We start from the raw sequence: 13,979 nt of genomic DNA on the forward strand, positions 1-13,979 counted from the left end.
TAACCTATCAGATTCTAAATTACATTCTGACTCTTGAGTTTTATAGCTTAGATTGTGTTGTTCTTAGTATGAAGGCGGAAGCTATTAAGGAGTTAAAAACCTGAGCAGTGGCTGTCCTTTGAGTGGCTTGAAACCAAATGATTTAATTACTTATTAGTAAGGCATTTGCCTGGAAAAAAATCCTGTGTCAGACAGCTCCTAGATTATCAAGGCTACATCTCCGTAACTTGAATAGATTTTCTCACCTCAGCTACAATTGAAGTAACTCTGGTCTCCCATGTTTTTTAAGTCAGTCACGTCAGTACTATTAATGGGAGGAAAAACGAGGGCAGGAAATCCTACTATTGAGAGGTGTCTTAATGCATTACACACACACGTCAAACAGACTGTCATCCAGCCGGCTTTACCATGATCCTCTGCTGCATGCGTTCTGTAGACCCATAATTTGCATGCATTCTTTTTAGTTGTCTCTTACAATCTTTTGTGTGGTTATTTTGTTTTTCATGCCCATCTTTGTTTTGTTTGTTTGTTCCCTGTCTTTGGTTGGATGCACTTCCTGTGTGTGTGTGTTGTCACTTCCTGTCCAGTGCTGGAGTTTGAGCTACGGAAAGCAAAGGAGACCATTCAGGCTCTGCGCGCCAACTTGACTCAGGCAGCAGGTGTGGCGTACTTTTAACTTCTTCTCCACCTGAACCCTCTTAAAGCTTTCTGTCTTTATTTTTTTTTCTAAGAGATTTCCTCTAGATGAATATCGCTCAGCGGCTTTTCAAACTCATTTAAAATCTTCTCAATTTCTCAGAGAGCGAAGTGCCATCTCAGGAGAGAAAAAACTTCAAGTCAAGTCCTGAAATTCAGGTGGGAAAATGTTGAAAATGAAGTTTTGTGAATTTCTTTTTTTTTTTTTCCAAATAAATCAAGCGATCAGATGTGTTCCTTTAACCCCCTGTGATGGTATCACTGCAAGACCTTGAGTGATTCAATTCACAGGTTCTCTCTCCTCTCTACCACAGGAGCCTATACGCCCACTGGAGAAAAGAGCCTTAAACTTCCTTGTGAATGAATATTTATTAAAAAACGAATACAAACTCTCATCCATCACCTTCTCTGATGAAAATGATGATCAGGTAAAGATCTTTCTAGATGTCTGCTTCATGATACAGAATTGTTTAATTCCTAGGGCTAAATAGGTATCAGAGAAGTGTCAGACTTGTAAGCATGAGGGTACTGGTCTAAGAGCAGTGGTAGGGTCATGTGACCATAAATAAATTCAACAAGTCGGATCAGCTGTCAGCTTGCATCGTGTCCCGTTTTATCTATGCAGGAGACACCCCTGCTTCTGCCACATATTAGTGCTGTTTAATTATTTACTTTTTTTGCTCATTTCCAGGACTTTGAGTTGTGGGATGATGTCGGCCTCAACATCCCAAAACCCCCTGACCTGCTACAGCTCTACAGGAACTGTGGTACCCCCCTCCCTTCCCCTCGGGACACGACTGATGTATCAGTTGGGGTGGATTTTGGTGACCTTCCGGGAAACTGCATTGCCCAAGAGCCCCCAAAGAAGCCTGACCTTTCACAACAGGTTTGTGTGTAGCTGTGCACCCATACAGTATGTATGGGTGCACTTCAGCTCTTCATGAATTATACCTTTCATCCATGTTGGATTTCTGGCTTTACCTTAAAGGATTGAGTCACTCAGGCATTTCGCTTTTGGCTGCACCAGTAAAGTCAGTTCAGTAAAGTGCTGCTATCTTAAGTAGAGATAGGTACTCCATTATCATAGACACACAACCCCGTTTGCTCTTACTTTTTATTTATCTGCATGATTTGAAGGTGTATACTGGGCTGAAAATAGTACATTTACACACCCTTTGAGAGGCAGCACCAGTTATAAAGGTCGATCGCTTTGATTCATCATAGCAGAGTAGTGAGGGCACCATACAGACAAGCGATGATGATGAAAAAGGGAATTGGCACCTCGACAGCCACATTGTTTGTTTCAGTCTTTGGGACTGAATGGAAAGTGGCTGCTTTTGTCAATAAAATCTGAGATGACTCAAGATTAATGTTGACCTATTAGAGTACCTGCTCTTGAGCTGAGCTATTAAAGTGTCTGTATAATCTTTTTGTCTCTTTATAGCAACAGGCAGAAGTCGTCCAAGAGTTGGAGTATCAGATAAGCCTCCTCAACAACGAGAAGCAGAGCCTAGCTGAGCAGATCAAGAAACTGCAGAGGTGTGTGCCTGAGCGCATGTTAGAGCTAAGTGAATCAATGATACGGATTGGCTAGCCCAGTCACACTACATATCTTGTTAATCATATGGCCACTGTTAGTATGCTATGATGCTCACACACTTTCCTGTCCTCGTAGCAGGGATATGACATTACTATCGAACAAGTACACTCTGAAGAAAATCAGAAGCAGCCATACAAATCAAAAAATGTTCGCAGCACCACAGTCCTCATAACAACATAACTGTGACCAACACTGAACATGAAGTGGAACCAGTATGAAAATTTCCCCCAAGCACCACCGCTGCATGAAATTACAGAGGAAACGTTGCTCTGATAGATTAGTGGAACTTTTCCTTCCATGTGGAATCTTTAATTGCCACCATCAAGATTCAGACAAATTTACTTTCCAACCAAAATGGTTGGGCCATTTTACAGAAATGTTCTAACCGTACTTTTGGACGGAAGATCTTTGTCTTATTGACCCATCATTATTAAGAATCATGTAGTGTTTTCTGAAAGCCTCCTCTTCTGTCTCATTTCTCCTACATGACAGTGAGATTCAGACACTGAAGAGGACTGTCTCCTCCCCACCTCCGGCCACTTTGAATCTGGGCTCCCAGAATACATCCAACCCATCCTGCTCCTCCTCCTCCTCCACCGCCGCCAACACTTCCTCCACTGACCCTCCCTCTGTGGTATGTGCTGTGCAGACTTAATGTCAGATCCGCAGTGTCAACAGTACCACTATCCTGCAATAAGACGCGATAGAAAGTTAACCTTAAAAGCATGTTGATGTGGTCTGACAGAGGCCCAGGCATCTGACCCATTTATCCAAACTTAATCTCGTTTTACTCTCAGCCTCCAACAGATAACGGCCAGTATCTGGACGTCCGGGGTGTTTCAGAGCCTGAAACTGACCCGGACCCTCCCTCGTCTCAGAACATATCACAGCCCCACCCACAGTCCCACAACAAGCTTAAGAGTCGACCTCCTGTCCAGTTTGATCAACCTAACAGGTGAGTGGGAATTCAGTATCCTCACTGCACTGTCCTCGGTGTAGTTACTAAATGTAACCACTAGATGGAGGTAATTATCAATCTATGTAGCCACAATGGACACTACAGCAGAGTTTCCTGGGCGAGTGGCTGCCCTCTTGTGTGAAAATGTAACTTACTCAATTCCCTCAGAGCACATAGCAGTCTCAGTGGGTAGTGAACTTTTGACTTTTGGTCATATACAAACATTTCTTACCGCGATCCCACCCAGGTTGTAGTATGTTTAGTGCACCAATCATCCATTCAGTGGAACACCGTGTGTCCAATATACCCTCTTATATTTCACTTTTGAAGATGTGAGATTCATGTACAGTTCCAGAAACTGTATTATAAATACAGTTAGTCAACACCTGCTATTGAATAGGTGCCAGTGCTGCTGTAATATCTAGTTCTAGTTCTAGATAAACAGTATTTTTTTCATTCCACTGAAATGCACAGCAGTGACACGGGCGTGTTACAGCTCTAAGCTCTCTGGCAGGGTGGCCCAGTCCAGTCGGCAGTCATACAGAGGTCCAGGCAATCTCCAAACTTCTTGTGGAGTACAGATAAAGTGGTACAGTCTATAATGACTGTTTTTGGTTTCTTGTTGTTTGTGGTGTGTCAGGAAGTTATCCCCAGCCTTCCAGCAAGCCCTGCTGTCCTTCTGCAGAATGTGCTCCGACAGCCGCCTTGGAGCAGAGGTCAGCGCACACACTCTTTTATGTAAACTTACAAACCGGATCATTATGACCACATACATTACATTCAAATAAGCTATATTGCCAAAGCAGTACAGAAAAATACCAACAATGACATATTATTATCATTAAATATACAATAATATATGCAAATATATAATATCTCTCTTTTCCAGGTGTCCCGTATTGCAGACAGTGAGGAGAGTGTGATGTTAATGCTGGGCCGTTGTCTCCCTCACATTGTCCCTAATGTCCTTCTTGCTAAACGAGAGGTAACCCCACTTCTGCTGCTCCTGCTACTCATCATCTTCTCCTCCCTGTATCCCATTCGTTACTGTCATCATCACAGCCGTCTTGTCTTGGTGTCCAATAGATACACACACAGCAGCAAGACAAAGCAGGGGGAAAAGTTAGGGAGAAACGCAGGGAACACATCTCATCTCCAGCTTGCAAACTCCCATCCAAACTATCCTGTGGGCATTGAACTGATTCCAAAAATCCTAAAAGATCATCATTATTTGTCGGTATAATTAATTATCCATGAGCCTCATTAAAAAAGTGGATGTTGCATCTCTAGTTAGAATTTTCCTTTGTTTTGCTGAAGGTGATCACGTGATTTTTCTGTCGTTGACACACCCAATTTTAGCATCTGCTATTGTGAGAGAGATTTGGTTATGTTTGCTTTGATAGAACACCACTTTCCAAAATTCAACATGCAGTGTTATTTTTCACACTGTAGAGGCTGCCAGTCTTCTTGGCAGTGCTCTAATTGGTGTAATTTCTGGTTTGTTTATGATAATCATACCAATGTCTTAAGCTAAACGTACTAAAGCCGCACACAGCACCTTTATCCTTGTTGTGCTTTGCGAATTTGACTGTGCAGCAAGCTGTCTGAATAAAGATTTAGAGCTGATCTAGAGATCTGCATTTTTAACCTGCTGATACCCAGCTGACGTGTGTCTATCTATTGATTAAGATTTTCACCTCCTTTTATGATGCCGTTTGTTTTCACTAGTGGTATCATCATTTCTCCTCTGCTGTTTTTGTCCCCCGCTCACGTTTGCTGTCCTTTTTGCCTTCACTGGTTTTATTTTTATTCTTCTCTTATCGTCTCACTCATTCTCTCACTCTCATGCATGCCTCTCTTCTAGAGAATGGTTGCACATCTTTGCCAGGTGAGTCTTTCACGCACTCATCTGCATGGTTCTCACTTGACCTGTACACCATATTATGTAACTAATGCTCAGCTCCTGTCGGCTACAACTGCTGTCACATAGGGTCTGACTTGTAAGAATTATTCATCCTTAAATTAGCAGTAGCTCTGGCCTTTCTGTAAAGTGCTAATGACTTTCATTATGCTATCTTGCTATCTTGTCATAAAAGGAAATATGAAAATTGATTTGTAGCCAAAAAAAATGAACTACTATGCAAAGATGGCCTAAGGTATGCAGTTTTAGCCCTAGGTGGGTCATGTCCTCTATGTCTCTGAAGCCCAGTGTATTATATTTCATGCTTTTTTTGATTGGTTTTATTTGCCACAGCTCTAATCACTTTGAGTGCCTAAGTGGATTTTAATAATCAATCTGACAGCATTTCTAGCAACCTATTTAAAGTAGCTTTATGCTATATTCTTATAGCTAAATAAAATCAAAGAAAAGTGTTTTTTTTGTCCTTGACTAAGTGTAAACCTGCTTTGTTTCTAGATTCTTTTTCAATAGATTATGTATTAACCGGCAATTAGTCCTTGCAAGCTATAATGCAGACACCTGCACAGGTGTTCTGTCTACCCATAACTGCTTGCACGCAATTTGTGTCAGTGTGTATTCATCTTTATACAAATACAATGCGCTTGAATTTTGCACACAGATTGTTGAACCTTGATAAGACACAAAGTAGAGTGCTTGAAAGAGGTAAGTCTGGTTGGAGTACTTCTCACTCAGGCTGCTTTGCATATCACCATGGTTATGTTGTTTCAATCAACCTTTGCAGTTATAGAGAACTGAATCTCTTTGAAAAATCAAGATAAACAAACAGAGGGGAGAGGATGACAAAAAATTAAAACACTGCAGAACATTGAGCCCTTCAGGGCCTTTTTGAGAGGCGTGGACTTTGTACTACGTCCGTTAGATTCACCAACCATGACTCTGCATACACACACACACACACAGCTGCTCACACTTCCATCTTGCAACTTGAAGCTGTCTAACTTCCACCAGCCTAGAGGCACACCTTGTTATTGTTTGAATGTGACACCCACTTAAGAACAAAAAGTGTTTGACTTGAAACGGTGGAATGATGCATTGAAACTCGGCCTGCCACCTGGCTGTGTTATCAAGCACTGTAAATCATTAAGCATTGTGTTTTTTTTCCTTCAGTTTACTGCACTGTACTGTAGCTTAATGTCATGTGCATACTCTGCATTGTTATGCATTACTTGTATTTTTAAGGCTGCATTTGTGGTCATTTGCTGCAGCATTATTTCTTAATTCCATTTACCATACACTAAAGGGTGTGTTCATGCTTTCCAAGGAGCGGTATCACTATAAATAGATTAAATATACGCCGTAATGATTGACTTCCTTTTTCTACTGGCCATATTAAATGTGATCGTTAACGAACTGCTGGCAAGACAAAGGACATTGACAGTTTTATCAGGACTGTAACAAGACAAAAGATTAGAAGTTTAAGGTAAAACTTAAATGACACATTGTTTACTTTCTGCTGTGGCAATGCAGTAGTGGGTCAGTATGGTTTAAAACAAAAGAACAGGCATCTGAAGGAGAGACGCCAGTGCTGCAACAACACAAATAAAATGTAAATGATAATACGTACAGCATTGTAATGCATAGTGTCACTGCATTGTGTGGACATTTACTTGTGCAACTGACACCGTGTATTCATGAATCTCCTGCGGTCTTTTATTGATGTTAATACCATCTCTCATGCACTTCATTTGATTCTTTGAATGTGAAAACAGAAAGCATACTGTTACAGAGAAATTACATTTTCTGATAAATTAACAGCTTGATTAGAGTCGTGAAGGTAGGAGTGCTGAGCATCCAAATCAAAAAGTGCAACCTTTTGATGAATGATTTCACACATTGTGGTCCCTGGAGTGGAATTTACAGTAGCTCTGCTCTTTGAAGTAAAGCATGGCCCCCGGCCCCTGGGTCGTGGCGTCGTGCTGTCCACTCTACCTGCCCACAATGTTTATGCAGCATTGGTCAGATGTTTAACCTTCTGAAGCAGTCTTCACATCAGCAACACAGGAGTTCATACAGAAATAGAACAGGGTCAGCGTGGGTTCTGGCTTTTCAGATGTGTGCTGTTTATGAATTCCTTTATTTGTTTTATCAGCCCAGTGCTGTTAATTCTCCAAAAATGTCTTTCCTGAAGATGTATGGTATTTTCAGAGGCCAGAGCAGAAAATTATTGAGTTTGACAGTTTAATCTGGCTGAATTCAGATCATATGCAGGTTTTTGATGCTTGAACTGATTTCACCCATATTGAACTCGTCATGTAACCACTTAAAATGACCCTCTGATACTTAAATGTCATATATTTACTTTTTAAAAGACAGCCAACATGGCAGTGACTTCAGAGGGTTGGTCCAGTGTCTAGCGAGTGACTCATCGCAGCCTATCTTTACCCAAGTGTCTCTGTCGGGTCCATCTGTCCATCCAGCGTTGGGGTTTTGCTCGTTCTTCCAGCTTCTGGCAGGAAAATATGATATCTTCCTGGAAAAAAAACAAAGTTTGTTTGAAAAAAACATATTTTTAACTCTGAATGCACTCTCTAATTTGGGTGTGTGTGGTGGGAATTTAGAGCTGACCACAATTTGGCCATGGAGGCCCTGTATCAAGGGCAGCTGAGCTCTCTCCCTTCTGGCTGGAAGGTCCATGAACTCTGTCTGAACTCTGGGATAGAGCTGTGTTGTAGTAGGGGAGCCAGTGCTTTAGGTATATGTGTGTCTGTCTCTATGCAGCTGTGTCTGGTTGTGTGCATGCACTATTTAGTTCCTACACTACGTGGCTGTAACTGTATGTGTGTGTGACTACAAAGCCAAATGAGTCGAGGTGTAACGCCAACAAGGTATTTAAGGTAAGCATGTTTTCACTGGTGTTAAAAGGCTCCTGTTGGTTTCAAAGGTGACCCCCTGTGTTGTTCCTGTTTCCCAGTGACTCTCCCATGGTCTCTCCTCTTTTTAATGAACACCTTCTCCCCCTTTCCCTTCCCCTCCATCAACTTCCAGGCCTGCTTGACTGCTACCGACCATCCTTTCCCTTTGTTTCAGCCTCGCTCTTCTTTTGCAAAGTAATCCAATCTGATGCCACTTCTCTCTTTGTGTCTCTCTCATCGTTTCTCCCCCAGGAGTTGATTCCACTCATCTTGTGTACCGCTTGCCTTCACCCAGAGCCTAAAGAGAGGGACCAGCTCCTCCACATCCTCTTTAACCTAATCAAGAGACCAGACGATGAGCAGAGGTGTGTATTTTAGTTTGTGTCAGAACAACATGCATATAGTTTATTGAGCTGGTTGATCAACCTCTTGCCAAGATACGGTTGTGTAGCCTGAAGATAGGGAGACAGACTATGAGTTTATTCACCCATTCTCACATGTGTCTGTGCGTTTGTTTCCAAAGACAAATGATCTTGACGGGGTGTGTTGCGTTTGCGAGGCACGTGGGTCCCACACGTGTCGAGGCTGAACTCCTTCCTCAGTGCTGGGAACAGGTACAGTACATACACTGCAGGTGGCCTTTGTTATTGAGTGTGCTGTCACTGATGGTGGAACAAAAGGCTTCGCCTACACCTGCTCCAGGATGAGAGCCAGTGCTTGTCCAACCTCTGAATTGACTTTTTATAATGTAATTTTCAGTTTTTTATGTTGTTTGCCACACTTTATTTCCACTTAACAGGGCATGTGTTCCGGTTCTATTTCAGTACAGAGACTAGAGCGTTAATATTACTCATAACTATTTTGGTTGTTGTTTTCACTTTGCCTCTTACGTATGGCAGTTTGAAAATACAAAAGAAAAATACTGTTCTGCAAGAAACATTCAAAGCTCTAATGCAATAACATGTCATTGCATGATGTATTAGTATGTATCTCTTCTATTTAGTGAGCATACCATTCAGTGCGATTTAGAAAATCACTCTCATCACCTTCATGGTGTCCCTGACTGAAATGCGCTATCAGTTTTGTTTTCATTGCCACTTGTGTCACTTCATGCAACACATTTATGGAAACAACAGCTGCCAGCAGTTTGGAGGCTGAGAATCTGCCTGGAAAGACCAATAGTGGTTTCCACAGGGTCAGCCTGTTGATGATACTCGAGTTGTTTCCATTCCACAGTGGCTGCCCTCCAGTCTACTTCTCTCTTCCTTTCAACCTCTGTTTCTGCCTTTCTTTCAACACTTTTTCCTCCAAATATTGTTCTCTTCTTCTGCAGATTAACCACAAATATCCAGAGAGGAGATTGTTGGTGGCAGAGTCCTGTGGAGCCTTAGCACCATACCTGCCTGTAAGAACATACTTTTTACAGAGATTTAAAAAAGGATTTTACATGAATTTAGCTGAATGTGATGAATGAATATACACTGTCGCTCTCTGACTTGTTCTCTGTATGTGCAGAAGGAGATCCGTAGCTCCTTGGTGTTGTCCATGTTGCAGCAGATGCTCGCTGAGGATAAAGCAGACATGGTCAGAGAGGCTGTGGTCAAGAGTCTGGGTATTATCATGGGTTACATTGATGACTCTGACAAGTACTCCCAGGTATGTGTGCTGTGAGAGGAAAGTGTATCAGAACTTACTATTTTGTGTTCTACTTTCTGTGTCTCATAATGTTTTGAATCGGTTTCGTCTTGCTGGTGAAACTGTGTTGCAGCAATAATGTAAAAACACAGTAAAATAGCCTTATGGCCTAACTTTACTGTTTCGCTAAATGCTTGCAGGAAAATCTTAGTGCTCATCTTTTGTCAATCTTGTCTTCCAGGGTTTTGAGCTGATGCTGCTCTCTCTTGGGGACCCATCAGAGCGGGTGGTCAGTGCAGTCCACCAGGTCTTCATTCCTGCCTTTGCTGCCTGGACCACAGAGCTGGGCTCCCTGCACAGTGCACTAATCCCCTCTCTGTTGGCACGTATAGAAAAACTACTGACGGTAAGTGCCTGTGGACATGTGCCTGTGTAACTTCATTTCTGCACCTAAAAGGTCAGAGCCCTTCTCACGCTTCCTGATAGTTCAAATTGAGTTTGTTGAGCCAAAGATCAGCCAAATGATACAGACAACACAGCATGATCGAGACATGTTCACTGCAGTTAAATCAGGGCAAAAAAATCTTAAGAACAAATGTGAAAATATAGCAATTTGCTGTAAATATGTACCAGAAAATCAATTTTATTATAGATATGTATTGTAAGGAAAACCTCCCTCTTTCTGTAGCAAGGAGAACATGGTCTGGATGAACACAAGCTACACGTGTTCCTGTCGGCCCTGCAGTCACTCATCCCTCCTCTGTTTGCCGTGGTGCTGCAGAACGCACCCTTCACCAGCAGAGCCAAACTCCATGGAGACATACCTGCAATAGAGGGTAGGACAAACACTCACACAAGTCACAAGTAGATGTTGTCATTCATACAGCAGCGCACTGAGTTTCCACTTTGTTCTTGTGTTTTATTTGGGCCTGCAGTGACCCGGTTCCCCAGGCCAGCTTCTCCCCTCCAGGACGTGGCAACCATCATCGGCAGCAGAGAGATGCTGAGTGCCCTGCTGCTACTTTACGACCACCAGCTAGAGCATGAAGGAACCACCGGCTGGGAAAGCCTGCTATGGGTGGTCAACCAACTGTGAGAAATGCACACACACACACACACACATGCCAAGACATACTGTATATGTATACAGACAGTTTTGCACATGGTTTCTCACAGAAGCAGAAACACACACCCAGCTCTGTCTTCTCCGTCTCCAGCCTTCCTCAGCTCATAGAGATCGTGGGTCGCATCAATGTGACATCGTCGACCTGCGTACACGAGTTCTCCCGTTTCTTCTGGAGGTTCTGTCGCACCTTTGGCAAGATTTTTACCAACACTAAGGTAAGACCGCATGATTCAAAACTAAACTGTTGCCCAAGAGTACGAAAAACTGCTAGTACAACATTTTGGTTTTAACAGGTGTAGTCTGTCTTAGTTCAGCCTATCTCCACCCTTCCTTTCCACATAAAACTCAAATGCAAATCAAATTTTGATTTTGTTGAGTCACAGAATTTGCTCAGTCCCTTAGCTAGTATACTATATATTTATTTTCAGGCTAAGAATAAATTGTACACTATTTTTAGTGTCCTAGCAGGCGCACTACTTTTTGCTAAAACTGTCACAAAGCAGTGCTTCACTTGCTCCTGAGATGACTGATTTGTACAAAGCACTATTTGTACTACTGACTTTAGAGAAACCTTTTAGTTGTTGAAATGTGTGAATGAACTTCTGATTTCAAAGACGGCTGCAGCGGCTTTATTCTCAACAGTAGAATTCAACTGTGTATATATCAGGGGTTCACTGTGAGTCCGAGAGCAGTGGTTCTAACCACTGTGCCTTTCTCTGACATTGTAAAGATATTCATCAAAAATCCATTTGAGGTATTGCGTACTGTACTTAAGAGAGTACCTCACTGTAAATGGCATTTTATAAATGTAGCGACGACATTTTGTTTATTCTCATGACCTTTTCAGGTTAAACCACAGTTCCAAGAGATTCTCCGACTATCTGAAGAAAATGTCGGTGAGTGCAGATTAATACACAGATGTGCATTTGTTATTTGATTCTGTCAGCTGTCTCAAGACAATGTTGGTAGGTGGAGTTCAGACGCAGACACTGTTGATGTAAACAAGCTATTTGGAGTCAGTTATGGGTGTTCCCCTCTGTTTTTCTTTTTGTTCCGGACGTGTTTCTGTAGTTATAAGGGGTGCTTGGTCTCAGTTGGCTGCCAAGTGATTTAGCTTTGGTGTTGTGGCCATTTATGAAATGTGTTTTGAGTCAAGATCCAGTCTGTGTGTAGGTCACTGTGACCTTACATAGCAATTGTACTTTTAGGTAGATATATTGTTACAGACACAGTCGTGTTATCAAATTATATTAGTGTTTAATTGCAAAATAGTTTGTGTCAAATTAACCCACAGTTGTGCATACAGGAAAATGACCATCTCAGAAATCTCTAAGCAGAAGCATCAATGAACTATAATGCAGTGTAGCTACTAGAACGGGAGGGAGGTCATGGCTTGATGCAGAAAAACAATTGTTTTTAATATTTGAATAGCTGTGATTGGGTTCTTTTCCATTCATTTATTTTGCAAGTTTTGTTCTGATTTTATTCCTTTTTCAGATACATCAGCGGGGAATGATATTCTCACCAAAGCCACAGTCCCCATTTATGCCACTGGAGTTCTGACTTGTTATAATCAGGTAAATTAATAGCACACCACATTCAGAAAGTAGCTGACTTGAAGCGAATTTTTGGTAATTGTCATACGTTGTGGTGCTTTTTAGTGTCTTGCAAGACATTATCCACAGTTTCTCAATAAGTCAATGTTTCCTCTATACAGTTACTTGATGTTTTGGCTATTTTTGGCTATTCTCTTGTAAGTTAAATATTATATAAAGTGTTAACCACATTTTGGTTGTTGTTCTTTGTCACGAGGGAAAATCCACTCCAACTCACATCAGGCCCCCACATGTTTTTGTTTTGATTTAGTTTTTTAGTTTAAAAAATGCAAACTTGCAAAACAATGGAAAGCTTTATTTTGACTTACTTGTCAACGCAGCATGTCAACAAAACATGTACAGAGCTGCTTTCAACATGAGATTTCCATCTCATGTTGAAAGTGACAGAAATGTCAGCTCTACCAAAGTACTCTTAACTGATCTGTAAAAAATCACACACACTTGTGCTTATTAAAATGTAGATCTTTATTACATGTGGTGTAAAAGTGATGTAACTGGCGTAAATATTGTGATCTGTGATTTCTGTACAGGAAGAGGACCGTAAGTTGTTGGTGGGTTTCCTGGAAGATGTTATGACAACCCTGTCTTTGTCCCATGCACCTCTCGACAGCCTGAAGGCCGCCTTTGTAGAGCTTGGGTGAGACATGCAAACACACTCGCCAACAAGCCTACATCACCAACAGGGAACTGTAATTCTACACTGACCATGTGTGGAACACTCTTTCTAGTTATTTGGAAAAAACAAAACAGAAATATGGAATTTTTATTTGAGTTATTTTTTTCTTAAGGGCAAAAATGCTTTTTTAATTTTCTTCTAAAAGTTGCCATGAGGGGAGTTTCAGCCCTCTACCGCATGGTTATATTTATTTATTCATATTTGCACTGGTGGTCAACTGGTAGTGTCCCTACACTCCAAAGTAACCAGAATGTCAAAATATGGTTCTGTTGTGAGTCAGCAGCCTTTTATATAAGGCCTTATTAAAATACTAAACAGCTACTTTTCTGAGAAATATTCACCTTTATTCATCCTAATAATACTGTAATCAGTACCCAACTGTCATTCATTTCAGGTACTGAGACTTTCTCTTCAAAAACACAAGAAGTAATAGTTTGCCCACAAGCACTATTGTTGTGATTATCCAGTGAGTCTACCCCCAAAAACTTTCTTCCTAGTTCTTCCTAGGTCTTTTAACCTAGTTGATCCCAGGTTTTTTACCCACTGCTTGTACAATGTTTGTATACATGTACATGACTTGAGTAAATTAATTCTTCTACTTTATACTTCTGCTCCACTACATTCAAGAGGCAAATACTTTTTACTGCATTCATCGAACAGCTGGAGTTACTTTGAGTTTGAAGTTTTACCTCAACCATAAACCATACGTACCTGAACCATATGTAAAGATTACAAAATAAAGTGAATACTTAAGATTGATCACCTTCTACATTGAAATGCACCTTACACATGTATTTAACGCAGTAACAAAACATATATTTTGATATAGCACCTTGAAA

The 13,979-nt window shown here is 41.3% G+C and overlaps 1 protein-coding gene across 1 annotated transcript in view; it reads left to right on the forward strand.

Moving 5' to 3' along the window:
- Positions 1-13,979, forward strand: part of relch (RAB11 binding and LisH domain, coiled-coil and HEAT repeat containing) — a 33,760-nt gene that overhangs the window by 9,040 nt on the left and 10,741 nt on the right. The window contains exons 3-22 of the mRNA XM_070852599.1: positions 588-659; positions 800-855; positions 1,011-1,124; positions 1,388-1,582; positions 2,141-2,235; positions 2,789-2,930; positions 3,094-3,251; positions 3,895-3,970; positions 4,144-4,239; positions 8,340-8,452; positions 8,611-8,701; positions 9,421-9,492; positions 9,603-9,743; positions 9,964-10,128; positions 10,411-10,558; positions 10,658-10,814; positions 10,940-11,063; positions 11,696-11,744; positions 12,346-12,425; positions 12,995-13,101. Of these exons, the coding sequence (XP_070708700.1) occupies positions 588-659; positions 800-855; positions 1,011-1,124; positions 1,388-1,582; positions 2,141-2,235; positions 2,789-2,930; positions 3,094-3,251; positions 3,895-3,970; positions 4,144-4,239; positions 8,340-8,452; positions 8,611-8,701; positions 9,421-9,492; positions 9,603-9,743; positions 9,964-10,128; positions 10,411-10,558; positions 10,658-10,814; positions 10,940-11,063; positions 11,696-11,744; positions 12,346-12,425; positions 12,995-13,101 (2,251 nt within the window). The remainder of the gene's footprint in view (positions 1-587; positions 660-799; positions 856-1,010; positions 1,125-1,387; positions 1,583-2,140; positions 2,236-2,788; positions 2,931-3,093; positions 3,252-3,894; positions 3,971-4,143; positions 4,240-8,339; positions 8,453-8,610; positions 8,702-9,420; positions 9,493-9,602; positions 9,744-9,963; positions 10,129-10,410; positions 10,559-10,657; positions 10,815-10,939; positions 11,064-11,695; positions 11,745-12,345; positions 12,426-12,994; positions 13,102-13,979) is intronic.

This window comes from Pempheris klunzingeri, chromosome 21 (assembly GCF_042242105.1).
Source record: "Pempheris klunzingeri isolate RE-2024b chromosome 21, fPemKlu1.hap1, whole genome shotgun sequence".
Classification (NCBI taxonomy): domain Eukaryota; kingdom Metazoa; phylum Chordata; class Actinopteri; order Acropomatiformes; family Pempheridae; genus Pempheris; species Pempheris klunzingeri.